General features: G+C 35.2%; 1 protein-coding gene across 1 annotated transcript in view; it reads right to left on the reverse strand.

Annotated features, from left to right (window-relative positions):
- Positions 1-6062: 6062 nt before the first annotated feature.
- The window catches only part of LOC117344221 (embryonic protein UVS.2-like), a 43553-nt gene continuing 35432 nt past the window's right edge, over positions 6063-14183 (reverse strand). The window contains exons 7-9 of the mRNA XM_033906892.1: positions 12610-12734; positions 10830-10976; positions 6063-10238 (exon numbers count right to left, since the gene is read on the reverse strand). Of these exons, the coding sequence (XP_033762783.1) occupies positions 9967-10238; positions 10830-10976; positions 12610-12734 (544 nt within the window). The 3' untranslated portion in view covers positions 6063-9966. The remainder of the gene's footprint in view (positions 10239-10829; positions 10977-12609; positions 12735-14183) is intronic.

Raw genomic sequence — 14183 nt, forward strand, 5'->3', positions numbered from 1 at the left:
CGATAAGATCTTTACAGGGGATGGTTGGACTAGTACCGGTAAGATCTTTACAGGGGATGGTTGGACTAGTACCGGTAATACCTTTACAGGGATGGTTGGACTAGTACCGGTAAGACTTTTACAGGGGATGGTTTGGACTAGTACCGGTAAGACCTTTACAGGGGATGGTTGGACTAGTACCGGTAAGACCTTTACAGGGATGATTTGGACTAGTACCGGTAAGACCTTTACAGGGGATGGTTGGACTAGTACCGGTAAGATCTTTACAGGGGATGGTTGGACTAGTACCGGTAATACCTTTACAGGGATGGTTGGACTAGTACCGGTAAGACTTTTACAGGGGATGGTTTGGACTAGTACCGGTAAGACCTTTACAGGGGATGGTTGGACTAGTACCGGTAAGACCTTTACAGGGGATGGTTTGGACCAGTACCGGTAAGACCTTTACAGGGGATGGTTTGGACCAGTACCGGTAAGACCTTTACAGGGGATGGTTGGACTAGTACCGGTAAGACCTTTACAGGGAATAGTTTGGACCAGTACCGGTAAGACCTTTACAGGGATGATTGGACTAGTACCGGCAAGACCTTTACAGAGGATGGTTGGACTAGTACGGTAAGACCTTTACAGGGGATGGTTGGACTAGTACCGGTAAGAACTTTACAGGGGATGGTTTGGACTAGTACCGGTAATACCGTTACTGGGGATGGTTGGACTAGTACCGGTAAGACCTTTACAGGGGATGGTTTGGACTAGTACCGGTAAGACCTTTACAGGTGATGGTTGGACTAGTACCGGTAAGAACTTTACAGGGGATGGTTGGACTAGTACCGGTAAGATCTTTACAGGGGATGGTTGGACTAGTACCGGTAAGATCTTTACAGGGGATGGTTGGACTAGTACCGGTAAGACCTTTACAGGGGATGGTTGGACTAGTACCGGTAAGACCTTTACAGGGGATGATTGGACTAGTAAATTTATATAGCTAGGGATCTTATTGCGATAACTGGTGGTAGACTTAATTTGGTAACAAATGATGACTTAGTTATTGATATTAATGATTCTGTTAACTATCGATTATATATACGATGTAACTGTACGTAGAAATATGGATAAAACTGTTTACTCTTTCGGTAGAACATTATTGTCATTTTGTAAGGATACTGGTTTAAGAAAAATGAAAGAACGACATCCTGGCGATCCTTAGGGAAGTGTTATTTTTTGTAGATCCAATGGCAATAGCCTTAGTGATTACCTTTCAGTAGCGAAACATAGCTTTTTTGATACAGTAGATTTTAAGACTGGGAAGTTTGAAAACGTTTCTGATCATTCATATTTGAATAGAGCAAGACCCTGACGTTAAGCCGGTTAAAGAGCATCTTCATATTAAGAAGAGGGTGATATGTGCATGTGAAAATGTACGATGGACGAATGAAAATATAAATGCAATAACACAGAATCTTACACAAACATTGATCTCCTTTGACTAACGAATTATATATTGAAAGATGTGTTGACAAGAATAGTTCCTTTTTGTGTGATATATGTTTACTATTGTGTGACGTTTTTAATGATACATGAAACTTGGTAAAAGGTGAAAGGTCAAAGGAAGATATAAAAACTGAAAGATGCTAAACCTTGGTTCAATATTCAGTGTAAGCAGAAGTACAGAGAATACAGAAACGCTTTGCATGGTTTTAATTTTCAATTTAGAGTAATTGAGGAACACTTATAGAGTAAAAGATGTATTGTAAAAAAGTTTGAGGTAAAAATTTAAGGATATCAAGTGGGTGATGTGATAAGATACATAAGAAAACATATTCTAAAACTTTTTTTTTTAATTCTTTGGCAAACGTTGATCAAAATTATGTAGCAAAATTTCAATTGATGATTTCTTCCACCATTTTAAGAACCTCGCAGGTCAAAGTAGCATTGAGAGCGAGAAAGGTATAAGTAATATTGATGAAAACATTATGTCGTGTGTATTTAATGAATTGGATGTACAGTGTAAATGTAGATAACACCGAGCAAGAATTGTCATTGGCTATATCAGAATTGAATGGAAACAAACTATGTGGCGGGCATAATGTACTTAATGAACCTTTTATTGATTATACGGGCATAACGTCTTCAGTTGTTATTGAACTTTTAAATTCTGTCTTTTTATACTGAAAATAAAAATATCTGCAGAGGTATTATTCTTGTAAGTTTTATGGGTAAGTTGTTTACATCCATACTGAATGAGTGTTTTGTCAAGTGGAGTTCTGAAAATACTATCATAACAGATGCACAATGTGGCTTCAGACACGGTCATTCTACCGTTGGTGAAAAGTATTAACGTAAAACACATTTGAAGGTTATATTGCTGCTTTGTCGATAACAAGATCACATTTGATGTTATAGAAAAATCTCTATTATGGTGTAAACTATTTAACGAGTCATTCGATAATTATATAATTCAGTTAAATCTTGTGTGAAACATAACTGTTATTACTCCTCCAAGGCGTGAGCCTCCCCCGATTTTGTACCTATTTGGGAATGACTGTGATATTTATTTCATTAGGGAATATTGCCCATCAATTGAATTAGATTTAATCAGTATTGTTTTTGTCTTTCTTTTAATGTATGCTGAGTAATACAGTATTATTTGCAGAAACACCAGATGATTTGAAGCAATTATTAGATACTCTTAAGACTTATAACAATAAATATAGTCTTAACTTGATTTTGACAAGAGGAAAATAGTGGACCTAGAAACGGTGGGAAGATTAGAAATAATGAAAAGTGGTTTTTATATTGAACCTGAACTAAGTTTTATACCAATTTAATTTTAGGCATGTTTTTTTTTTTCAATTATGATGGTAAATTTTGTGTTACCCAAAACATGTGACTGATAAGGCAATGAAGCCTTTTTATGTTATTTATAATAAGCTCACGAAAATCGTGATTAAAAACTAATACGATGCTCTATGCTAGGCACATATGTAAATAGCATACTTAGTTACAGTGCCGAAGTATGAAGTTTTCACAGAGACTTAGATATTGAAAAGATATACATAGTGTGAAAAAAGTACCCGTAATAATTTAGTATATTAGATTACTATTGTCAACATACAGAAAGCTTCGCATTATTACCTTATGGTTGAAACTGCGGAATTCAGTCAATTGTATTTTAAGAACTTGCTACGAGGAAAGAATAAGATCAAAAGACAGATTTTAAACAGACGAGCCAATTAGATAACTATGATAAACTTATCTTTCAGATTTTGTATCAACAAGAAGTTTTATCAAACATACAAGAAATTATAAAGGAATCGAGAATGAAATGGTTTACAGGCGCCAATCTGGGAAATTCTGTGAGACTCGAACTATATAATTATGATGTATCTATCTTCCCGTTGGCCCCTTGTCGTGCTAATTCCATTTTGATTCTGATCAGGAAAATGAAATGGTCGACATTCACCACATTGAATTTTTATCGCTGACTGTTTCTTGCAATACCGAAAGGATTATTTTCACGTGCTTCATATGAAGGTTCAATCCATTTGGACCTTACTTATGCCCATTTCATTTTTTGAATACTGATCTGAAAAACAACATGACCGACTAACTGTTGTCTTGTACTTCGTTAGTTTAAATTTGTTACCGATATTAAGATATTAAAAAGATATTATAGAAAGGTCTTCTTAGAACAGGTACCATTTAGTAACATTGAACTACTTAAGAGGTCATAATAGTTTTGAATAAGTTTTCATTAAGTCCTAAGTAATCTTATTAAACTGCATATTGATGTGAAGAGTTCAAGCTTAGTCAAATACAATTGCTCTGACTTCTTTTTAAGTTATAGAAATAAGACATATTAAACCCGTGCATGCGCGTTTTGGTAAAACAGCAGTGGCACGAATCCTCTTTGAGTAATCTGGAGTTAAATTAATTTTCGGGGTATATGGTTCCTTTTCATATCAGCTTCCAAACACAATCATCAGTCTGGTATGGCAGAAACAAATTAGAACAGTTTGTTTAGATAGATATACCAAACGTCTACGTATTGATTACCACTAGACTCATACAACGTAGATGTTAACCAGAATTCGCCGTCACAATTTCTCCTCCGTTTGTTTACCATAATATACTTAAGAAATAATTAACGATGATTCGTGTATTGTTGCAGGATATACAACGAGGCAAGGATATTTTGCAATTAAATTAACAACGAAGGCCGCAAAATATCCTAATCCGAGTTGTATATCCTGCAACAATACACGAGTCAAAGTTGATTATTTCTATTCTACCATGTACTGTTTAGGTCTGAGATCGACCTTTTTCTAATAGAAAAAAAGCAAAGAAACCCCGAGAAAACCTTGTAATTTATTTCTGGAGAATTGCATTATGTGTTGATGAAAAATACAGGCAATACAGTACTACGATCAAGAGAATCTATCATATGGCATTGATTTTGAAAAAAAAAGGATAAAAAAAAAATAAAAGGGGGGTGGGGGGCCTCCGTAGGATTCGAACTCGCATCGTGATACAAATTTCTTGAAAGACTAACCCATTAGCCCACTCGGCTATAGTAACCTTTTATAAAATGTGTGAATATTAGATATATAAAATTGTAACAGCCGTGACTCACTACCGTGTATTATTGGCACGAGCGTGGGTTATTGGAAAATAATACATGGTTTTAAACCAATCAAAACTGGTGTTAAATAGCAAACATGGTAGAATAGAGTATAATTACCAACTATATACGTAAACCTATATTGAAGAGCACAGAAGCATCCCAAAGGTTTGGTAATAGATGGCACTGGCGTACAAAGATGGAAAATAAGATATTCCAAATGAAGAGATTTGTTTCCTCAGGAGCGCATGTTCATAATTGGTCATAATTTCTTTTTCCACAGTCGGTTTATTCAACTTCAGGAATATACCCTATCAGTATACAAAAATTGATTGAGGAAGAAAAAGAGCAAGAACAAGTTTTGCCTGTATTGATGTAGTGGTATTAGCCTCAGATAAACCACGTTTTAGATTACAAAAGCTCAGTTATGTTGCAGTGAAATTATCTTCTGACAAAGTCTAAGATAACACACGCTCACTTTTGTTGCAAGGGCATTTTCGTTGGACAACTCAAATCTAAGTTAACCTTCGCTCAGTTTTGTTCCAGTGCCATTGTCCTTGGACAAATCTCGTCTAAGATAAAACATGCCTAGTTTTGTTGTAGTGACATTTTCCTAGAACACATCACGTCTAAGCGAGTCCACGCTCGGTTGTATCGCAGTGACGATGTCTTCGACAAACCAAGTCTAAGTGACATTATCCTCGGACAAACCCACTCTAAGATAGCACATGTTCTGTTATGCTACATTGACCAACTATCTTCGAACAAACAACGTGTAAGATAATCCGCGCTCTCTTTGTTGCAGTGGCATCGGCCTAAGACAAACCAAGTCTAAGATAAGACATACTGTGTTTTTTTTTGCAGTGACTTTGTCTTCGAATAAACCACGTCTAACTTCGCCCTCGCTCAGTTATTTTGCTGTGACTTTGTCTTCACACATACCACGTCTAAGTTAAACCACGCTCAGTTTTGCTGTAGTGGTTTTTTTTCGACATACCACGTCTAAGTTAACCCACGCTTAGTGTTGTTACAGTGACATTGTCCTCGGGCAAACCAAGTCTAAGATAACACATGCTCTGTTTCGTTACAGAGACATTGACCTCGGGCAAACCAAGTATAAGATAACACATGCTCTGTTTCGTTACAGAGACATTGACCTCGGGCAAACCAAGTCTAAGATAACTCATGCTCTGTTTCGTTACAGAGACATTGACCTCGGGCAAACCAAGTCTAAGATAACTCATGCTCTGTTTCGTTACAGAGACTTTGTCTTAGGGCAAATCATGTCTGACTTAACCCACATTTTATTTGTTTCTCGAATAAAACTCATGTGTATGTCTTACTGGATCTTTGAGCTCATTTGGTTCCCACGGGTAACGTAATATATTAAGTTTCATCTTAAAGAATTGAAGACATGTAGATAAAATATAATATACAATAGTTTAATTCATGATAACGATAATAATATTTATTCAGGTAAAATGTTATAAAACATGATATCACATTTTAGATTAAAGCATACAATTAAGATCACGATTCAGATTGAAAATAAAAAGAACATTTTGTATTAAGACTGAGTATAAGAATATTTGTATTTGGTGCTCAAGTTTTTCCAGGTCGATCTATAACATATCACAGCAATTTTGAGTACAAAAACATGACGCCTATACCATATGAAAATAGGAAGACAGCACAACAAAATGAGACAGGCAGGCTATTTTAAGCATGGCGGTAGATATACATATATATATATATACTTGCAATATACAAGACTTAGTATGAGTGGTATGTACATGCCATTTACCTAGAAATACCCATAATGCCACAAAATGGCCTATTTCGGTTTGGGTCCTTTAAAAAATATGGAGTAAAAACATCGGACGGAGTTCACCTAACATCGTATATCGTTATACCTTTCACTAGAATTAGTAGAGTTATTTACCAACTTACCGTAATCTATATTGCAACACACGTATATTGAACATGTAACAGAAAATGTTTATGAATATTAATAGGTAGAACAGGCATTAATAAGGCTTAGCATTGTAAAAAAAAAACAACACTGAATTTAGCCTTATGAAAATGAAGCATTTTTGACTCCGGGACATAATATTTAACTTCTACGACAACTCTCAACCCAAATATCAGTACTTTAGTACAATTATGAAGAAGTTTTCCGATGCCTTTCACCACTTTCACCGAAACGTAATATTTTGAAACCAACACTGACGCCGACGCCAGCCGCGGGGTGATTTGTTTTATAGTAGCAAGCAAAAATATTATTACATATTAATTTTTATGGTACTCAAATAGTTATCGCATGCGTATTTTCTGGAAATGTATTATTTGATTTGCCACTACAGAAAAAAGGAATATCCAAAATTGTAAATTGTGTATATGCTCAAACGTAGACATAGACACCATCAAATTCATTTATATTTACTGTTGATATTTTTATATCACCTTGACCTGGAAACTTATTCTTCGTAGCCGCAAAAAGTAAGGGGTAATGTAATTTTCATGTAATTAAAAAAACGTCATACCAAGAAATGTAATTTTCATGTAATTAAAAAAAAACGTCATACCAAGAAGAACGTAAAATCAAAATGACATTTTATGAGAGCTGTGAATGAAGTGCTTTTTTTAGACAAATGAATTAAAGTCTCTGGTGTTTTGTTTTTTATGCCATTGCAGACAGTTACTTCTCCAGATAATAATCTGTCAATTATCACCACCTCCAAATATTTTACAGCCGAATGAATTAATATTTTGACATTGGGCTATAGGCGAGTCATGACAGGATTCCATAATCAAGGGATATTTAGATGAAATTATATCAGGGCAATTATATGAGAATATGATAATTACCTACTGATGTTTGAGATTCTATAAAATCCATGTGGTAAATCACACGGACGGCTATAGAGGATTACGACCCGAAACCGGACTGAGATTGTGACTATCCCCGTTGGATTAAATATAATTGCTCCTGTTTTTAAACGTCTCAACAGATTGAGGTATGGGAAATATAATTAAATACATGCATTTCTGTTTCTTGAACAAATATCAAAACTGCGAAGTATGATAACTTTAGAGTCAGATTTAATGTGTCTAAAGTTTGAAGAAATAAATCAGTGTAAAGATGGACCCAAACATAAAAGATTATTTCATTTCAACGAAGAGCAACTCGTCGGAATCATTACTGGTCATATCTGCTGAGGTGAAATAGTCCTCCATTAGTCGAACTATTTCTGTCTTTTCGTGTCGACAGAACACTTACTATATTGTCGCTGAGACGAAACCTAATAATAGGTTGAGTCATATGGTCAATTTACCAATGAACCACTCTCCATACTCAGATATCTTTTTAGCTAGTTTAGTTACTGGTTGGTCGACTGCATGACTCCGCCCATTGCTTAGTTTTGTCTCATCGACTATAGTTAGTGTTTTTCTGCTGGTTTCCGACTACATGACGCCGCCTATCGCTAATTTAAGTGGTAGGTTGGCACAGTGATAATACGCTTGCCTTTCACCTAGACCAACCACAGTAAGACGTGTCGCGCGCTTCTATCCAGCCCAACACGCGTGATTAATATAAGTTGATTCAACTTGTTTCGCAATTGTTGTAAATAGATAAAGTTTACATTTACATTCTAGTTGACATTCGGAGATATCATTATTTGATATTCGGAGATGGACTTGAATATAATGCACATTGGTGCTTGGAAACAGTATTCGTAAAGTATTATATTCTATTCTACAATATCATTTTCTATAGATATCAGAATTAGATCGACGTTATAGGTACTCGGTGCAAATATTGACAAGAACATACATTGAAGAACTTTTATTTATAGGAAAACATGGGGATAATAAACCGAATGAATACGCATTAAGTCTAATACAATGTTAACCATGTATACAAAATCAAATATAACAACAGTACAAAAAATGACACCAAACCACAAACTTAAACACAATTAATTTTCGCGAGCCAAGAGTTAATTTCGTATAAGTAAATACGGCAATACGAACTGAACTATTGGCTAGAGAGGATTGATACGTAACAGCAGCATACTTCCTAAAATAAAAAATAAAATAGGACAGAAACGGAAAAGGTATATTGTATATATTGTTGAACAATATATATTAATATATTAAAAAAACGTGAAGCAACTTGGACTGTGAATACTTGCCGAATTCCTTTAAACCTTATTGCTGCTAAAATATACATCCTAATTGTAAATGTTACAAGATGTATAAAAGAATTCACGGAAACATCCATGTACGTGTAAATATCGTGTCAATGAGAGATTTTTAGAACACTTCTCTTTAGAGATACCAAAAACCTCGTTAACTCGAAGTCATCGGGATCGTGTATAGTTCACAATCACGTACTTATAACATCATTCGCCTCTCCTGGTAAAGAACTCGTTCATTAAAAAATTAAGAAAGATAAAAGCGTGCCATTTGTAGGAACGGTGAGGTCGATTTTGGACTGGACTACTAATCATTAGAACAATGTCAGTCCTGTTCTCCAAAACCTTTTTGGTATATTGTTATTGATTGCTGTGATGATTATCATCTAGAGATGTACATTCGACGACGTCAATGAGTAACAAATACGTATGTTTCTATATTTTGTATTAGCATTTTTAGTTTGATCTACTCTTGGTAATACTATAATGAAGCGTGTCATTTTGCTTGATTTTCAGTGTTTCATTGCTTAACTGTTTCCTTTATTTTAAAAAGCGTTTTAAAAGGAGATAGATAATTATGTGGGTCATATTGATCTATCAACAGATTTTTTGTTTGAACCTATAATCTTATTCCGATATTTCTTTGATCAATTTCGTTTTCACATCTCCGTTAGGTGTTTTTTTCTGTGCAGTTAAAATGTTTCATGAAATCATGGTCAATTATGTCGGTAAATACGGTGTTTCGAACAAATCGAAAAAGCGACACTGTTTGGTCAGTAATATTTTAGAAACACTTCCTGTATATTTTGGTTAAAAGTCAATTATAGTACTGACTCAATAGGATGGAGCATTAAGGCTAAAACAGACGACTGTATCAACTGTCTGAAAATCACCGACTTCGCCGGCACGTTGTACCTACCATATGTAAGAGATATATCACTGTTTACAATCAACTCCATATCAGTTACATTTAGATTTAACCTTCCAGATGGATTTGGATAAGTCAAAATTTGACAATTTCAAATATACGTCGTACAACGACAGATAAACTACAATGATCAGGGCTTATACTGACCATCTGATCCCTAAAATATAATATAACGTAATACAATTGTACAAAGACTGACGAGGTCTGGTCAATTCTACCTAGTCTGGAGCAGTTCCGTTTTCTGCCTCTGTTAATGTTGCTGTTTGACCGTCTCCTTTTTTAATATCACCTCCATTTTGTGTTGTACTTGGTTTAACAGATGCCTTTGAGCCGATCATGCTCTTTAACTTTAACGCAAAAAGTGTTCCGAAAGCACCCACACCTGCCACGGGTACTACCGTAGCGACTGCAATCAATCCAGGATCCGCGCCCTCTTCAGAAGTCGCCCCAGTGCTAGCAGTCGCCCCATTGCTTGTAGAAGTTGCACAGCCTAAAACAAATGTAAATTTTGTAGTTTCACTGGAGTGCATTTGCAACAAAAATGGTTAACTACTTTTAAATCGATTTAATCAAGGCCTGAAATTCAGGCATTTTGTCAGGGGTATCCGCGTAAATATGTCTTCAATATCGTGTTGTTATTTGACACAATATCGACTTATGAATACTGTATATAATTCTGAGATATATATTCCGGTAAAGGAATTGTGTATCTTAGAGAGTTACAACAAAATACAAACAACCACCTTTCAATATAGATTTAGAAATAGCTGCAGAAATACCGACGGATATTAAACTGTATTGAACAGTTGTGCTGTTTCGGCCTTCTCGGATTTATCAGTGATCCGAACGGAAGAGGGAACTAAATTTACGCAAACATGTATTCAAACAGTACAATTCCAGGCTCGGGAAGCCAACAATATATTCGATTTCATATTTTTGGATCATTATGTAGTTTTAACATAAAATATGAAGTATGTGTTTAGGTACTGAACCAGTATCACTACTTGCTGTCATTTGTTTCACATCATCTATTGTAGTAGGCACATGCACCATTGTGAATTTTTAAAGAGAGCAGCAATACCTGTTCTGGTATAAGACATCACGAATCCATGATGTTCTTGGCCATTGTCTGACACCAAATTTATGCTGGCTGATGTACCCGTCGTGCTGTGGTCGGATGCGGAATTCCAATCATTCGTAGGGCAAAGATTTGGCTGTGAACTTCCGTCTGTGAATTATAATTGTAAAGCAATCAGATATAATTTTTGTATCTAATTAAAGCAAATTGTCAATAAAAAAAAACCTTGATAAACACAGTGGTCGGGTGTGTAGCACAGCGGTAATACAGTCGCTTTTCAACTAGGTTGTCGGGGTTCGATTACAAGATCGGACATGAAAACGTATTTAGGTCACGTGCCTGACCACGTTGATTATCGCTGGGTACTCTGGTTGCCTCCTACAGTAAGATATCTCGCGCTTAAATCCTGGCCAAAAAGAGGCAGTTTATATGCAAATATATGGCTTTAAACGAGTCCCCTTTTCATAAAAGAATAATAGATCTGAAACGGGATGTGAAATGAGATAATTTCTCTCTTTATTCATTATTATTGACATCACTATACGTCTGATGTTAAGGAAAGACACTAAAGATATTATCACAATACCAATTTAGAGATAGGTAAATTCAAGAATGAAGACAACCTCATCATGCACCTTAAGTCATAATGTTCAATATCGGATTTAAGACGAACACGTGTATATTCTGAACAATGCCATTATTCAAATAGAATAAAACATCCTTATGACATTAAAAAATTAAATAAATAAAAATAAAAAAGTGAAAAATAAAACGATAGGTTGTTTCTTTATTTTGGTTTCACGTTTTAACATCACATTGGGTTCATGAAAAGAGAGTGTTTGCATAAAAGTGACAAATTACTGGGGTCGTTATTAATAAAGTATTAGCTTATACTTAAAGAGTGTACTCTAAATATACTGAGAAGCTGTTGATGAAGAGACCTCATTCGGTTTTTTCTGATTGCGGTTTATTTAGTGAACTTTCACGGCTCCACGACATACAAAAATGTCTCCAAGCTAATCCTGATCATTATTTACTGTACACTATCATTGTGAAACTCCATTTTTATTGAAAGATTCTTTTCTCAACCAATTAAAAGCGACGGTACAAACGGCGACGTATCTTTTTAAACTATTGTCTGATAATGTAAATCTTTATCCCAATGGAAGCGTTTGTTACAATCAAGATTAGATCCTTAACATTTCATTTAAATGTCACAACGGCATGCTCCATGTATCTGTCTCGTTCCAGTAGGAACACAAACAACGGTAGCTGTGTTGGTGTTGCTATCCTTCAGGCGCCAAAACGAATGTTTATTGAATGCTTGACTAAAACTAAGTATATCAATTACCTATGTAAGGTTTCAAAGGTAGCACCCATTGTCTTCACGAAATATATGATACGTACCGCGAACCTAATTTAAGCCAATTCAGTGCCACGATTTTGAGCTGATGCAAGTTATTGGTGGATTGAGTTACAAGTAGTTTGTTCCACTTTTAAGAAGAGTGATTGCATTTTTTCCAATTTGATCAATATACTGACCTGCTTTCTTAACAGACAGTTGTATACGTACCCTCTTGAGCTAAACCTAGCATATTGTTTTCTGAAACGTCACATTAATATGAGACCAAAATACATTTGAAATATCAGAAATATGTGCATTATATATGAATGATAATGAACTGTAGAGAAGTTTTCTCTAATCCAATTATTTGTTTTGATATTTGTTTAAATCAATGAACGATTACATGTAACACTTGATATTAACACATGAATAACATACCGTATGTGACTGTTAATTTATCGTAGTCACAGGTGGAATCAGACTCTATGTCGATATAGATGAAGTCTAATACGATACTCCCACAGCTATCCTGTGTGCTGATCGACCAGGTGCAGTCGCTGTCTCTGAAACATATCAACATATTGTCAATATGGCTTCCTTTTAAAAAAGAAAGAAAAATCGACATCCTGGATACATTTGAGTATTTACGTGGTTCTAGACTGTATCACAGACACATATGTACGAAATGTATTCTGACCAGTTCCTAGAAAAACTGAATTTTATTTTTAAAGCATACTGATCCACGTAATGGAGCGTTTGATAGTTCATTGTTTTCATTACTTATTGCTATTTTTTCCAACATAACAAACAAGGCAACGTATTGTTATTCTGATTGCTAGACGGTTTCCCTGACATGGTCTATCATATGAAACTGGGGACCTGTTGTATGCGCTACATGCTATAGCAAGTCAAAAGATGTGTATTCCTTACCTGCAAATTATAGGTTTTTGTTTTTATTTATTGTACATTTATACTATTATAATAGACCTGTTGTCGCCTCCATATTTGTACTTTGCTTTCTTTAATATCGTTTCTTTCGTTTTTTTTTCTATCGGGGCTAGAAGGCAAAGATACGGATTGTGGAAACGTGGAGGACATGGATACTGATAACGGGTAATTGAATTACATGTTTAACTTGGGATCGGTTTTGTGAACAATACCATAAACCTTACTATGCATCACGGTCGAACAGCACTTCGTCAGTAGGATGTCTTACAATATCTCCTACGGTTCAAATGTTATTGCCGGAAAAAAATTATCAGAAAATATTAAGATCAACGTGAACGTATGCTATTGCATTACTCAATGACTTCAGGTAATGTAAGTATACTGCAAGTTTTATAGAGTTATCGTTAATAGGTAAGAAGTTATGACAGGGACAAAAATTACACTAACTTGGTCTTTGACCCCGATGTCAAGGTCACAATGCACACTATGTGAGTCACTGGGTGATTAAGGTAAACAGTCATTTCATTAAGATGTCAATATTGGTTTAAACAAGATTTACAGACAAAAATGGCACAAGATCAAAGTCGCTGTGACCTGCAACATCTTGAGCATTTAGAGCTTGAAATTATGGAACAAAATCTATCAAAATATTTTCTATAGCATAGAATTAAAGAAAATATATACTTGATTGACTTTGATGTCAAGGTCACAGTAACAGAACTGCGGTGCAATGCATATTGGTTTGTTTCAGATGATGCAATTATCCTCCAACACCTATAACCATTTCTTCAACGGTTTATGATTTTATGCCCTGACAAGAAAGTGATAAAAAAGGCACTTCATCTTGAGTCACTTTGACCGAAAGGCAATGCATTGTACATTTACTTATTTGTTTAGGTTATGCAACTATGCTACTAGTTCCATCAACATTTCTTAAAAACCGTAGAAAAAATTGGGACTAGACGCGAAATTGCTGAAAAAAATGTATTGGTTTGACCTTGAGGCCAAGGTCACAGTTACGTAAATGCAGTGCCATGGACATTTGTTAGTTTTTGACCATGCAA

The sequence above is a fragment of the Pecten maximus genome, chromosome 15 (assembly GCF_902652985.1).
Source record: "Pecten maximus chromosome 15, xPecMax1.1, whole genome shotgun sequence".
Classification (NCBI taxonomy): Eukaryota; Metazoa; Mollusca; class Bivalvia; order Pectinida; family Pectinidae; genus Pecten; species Pecten maximus.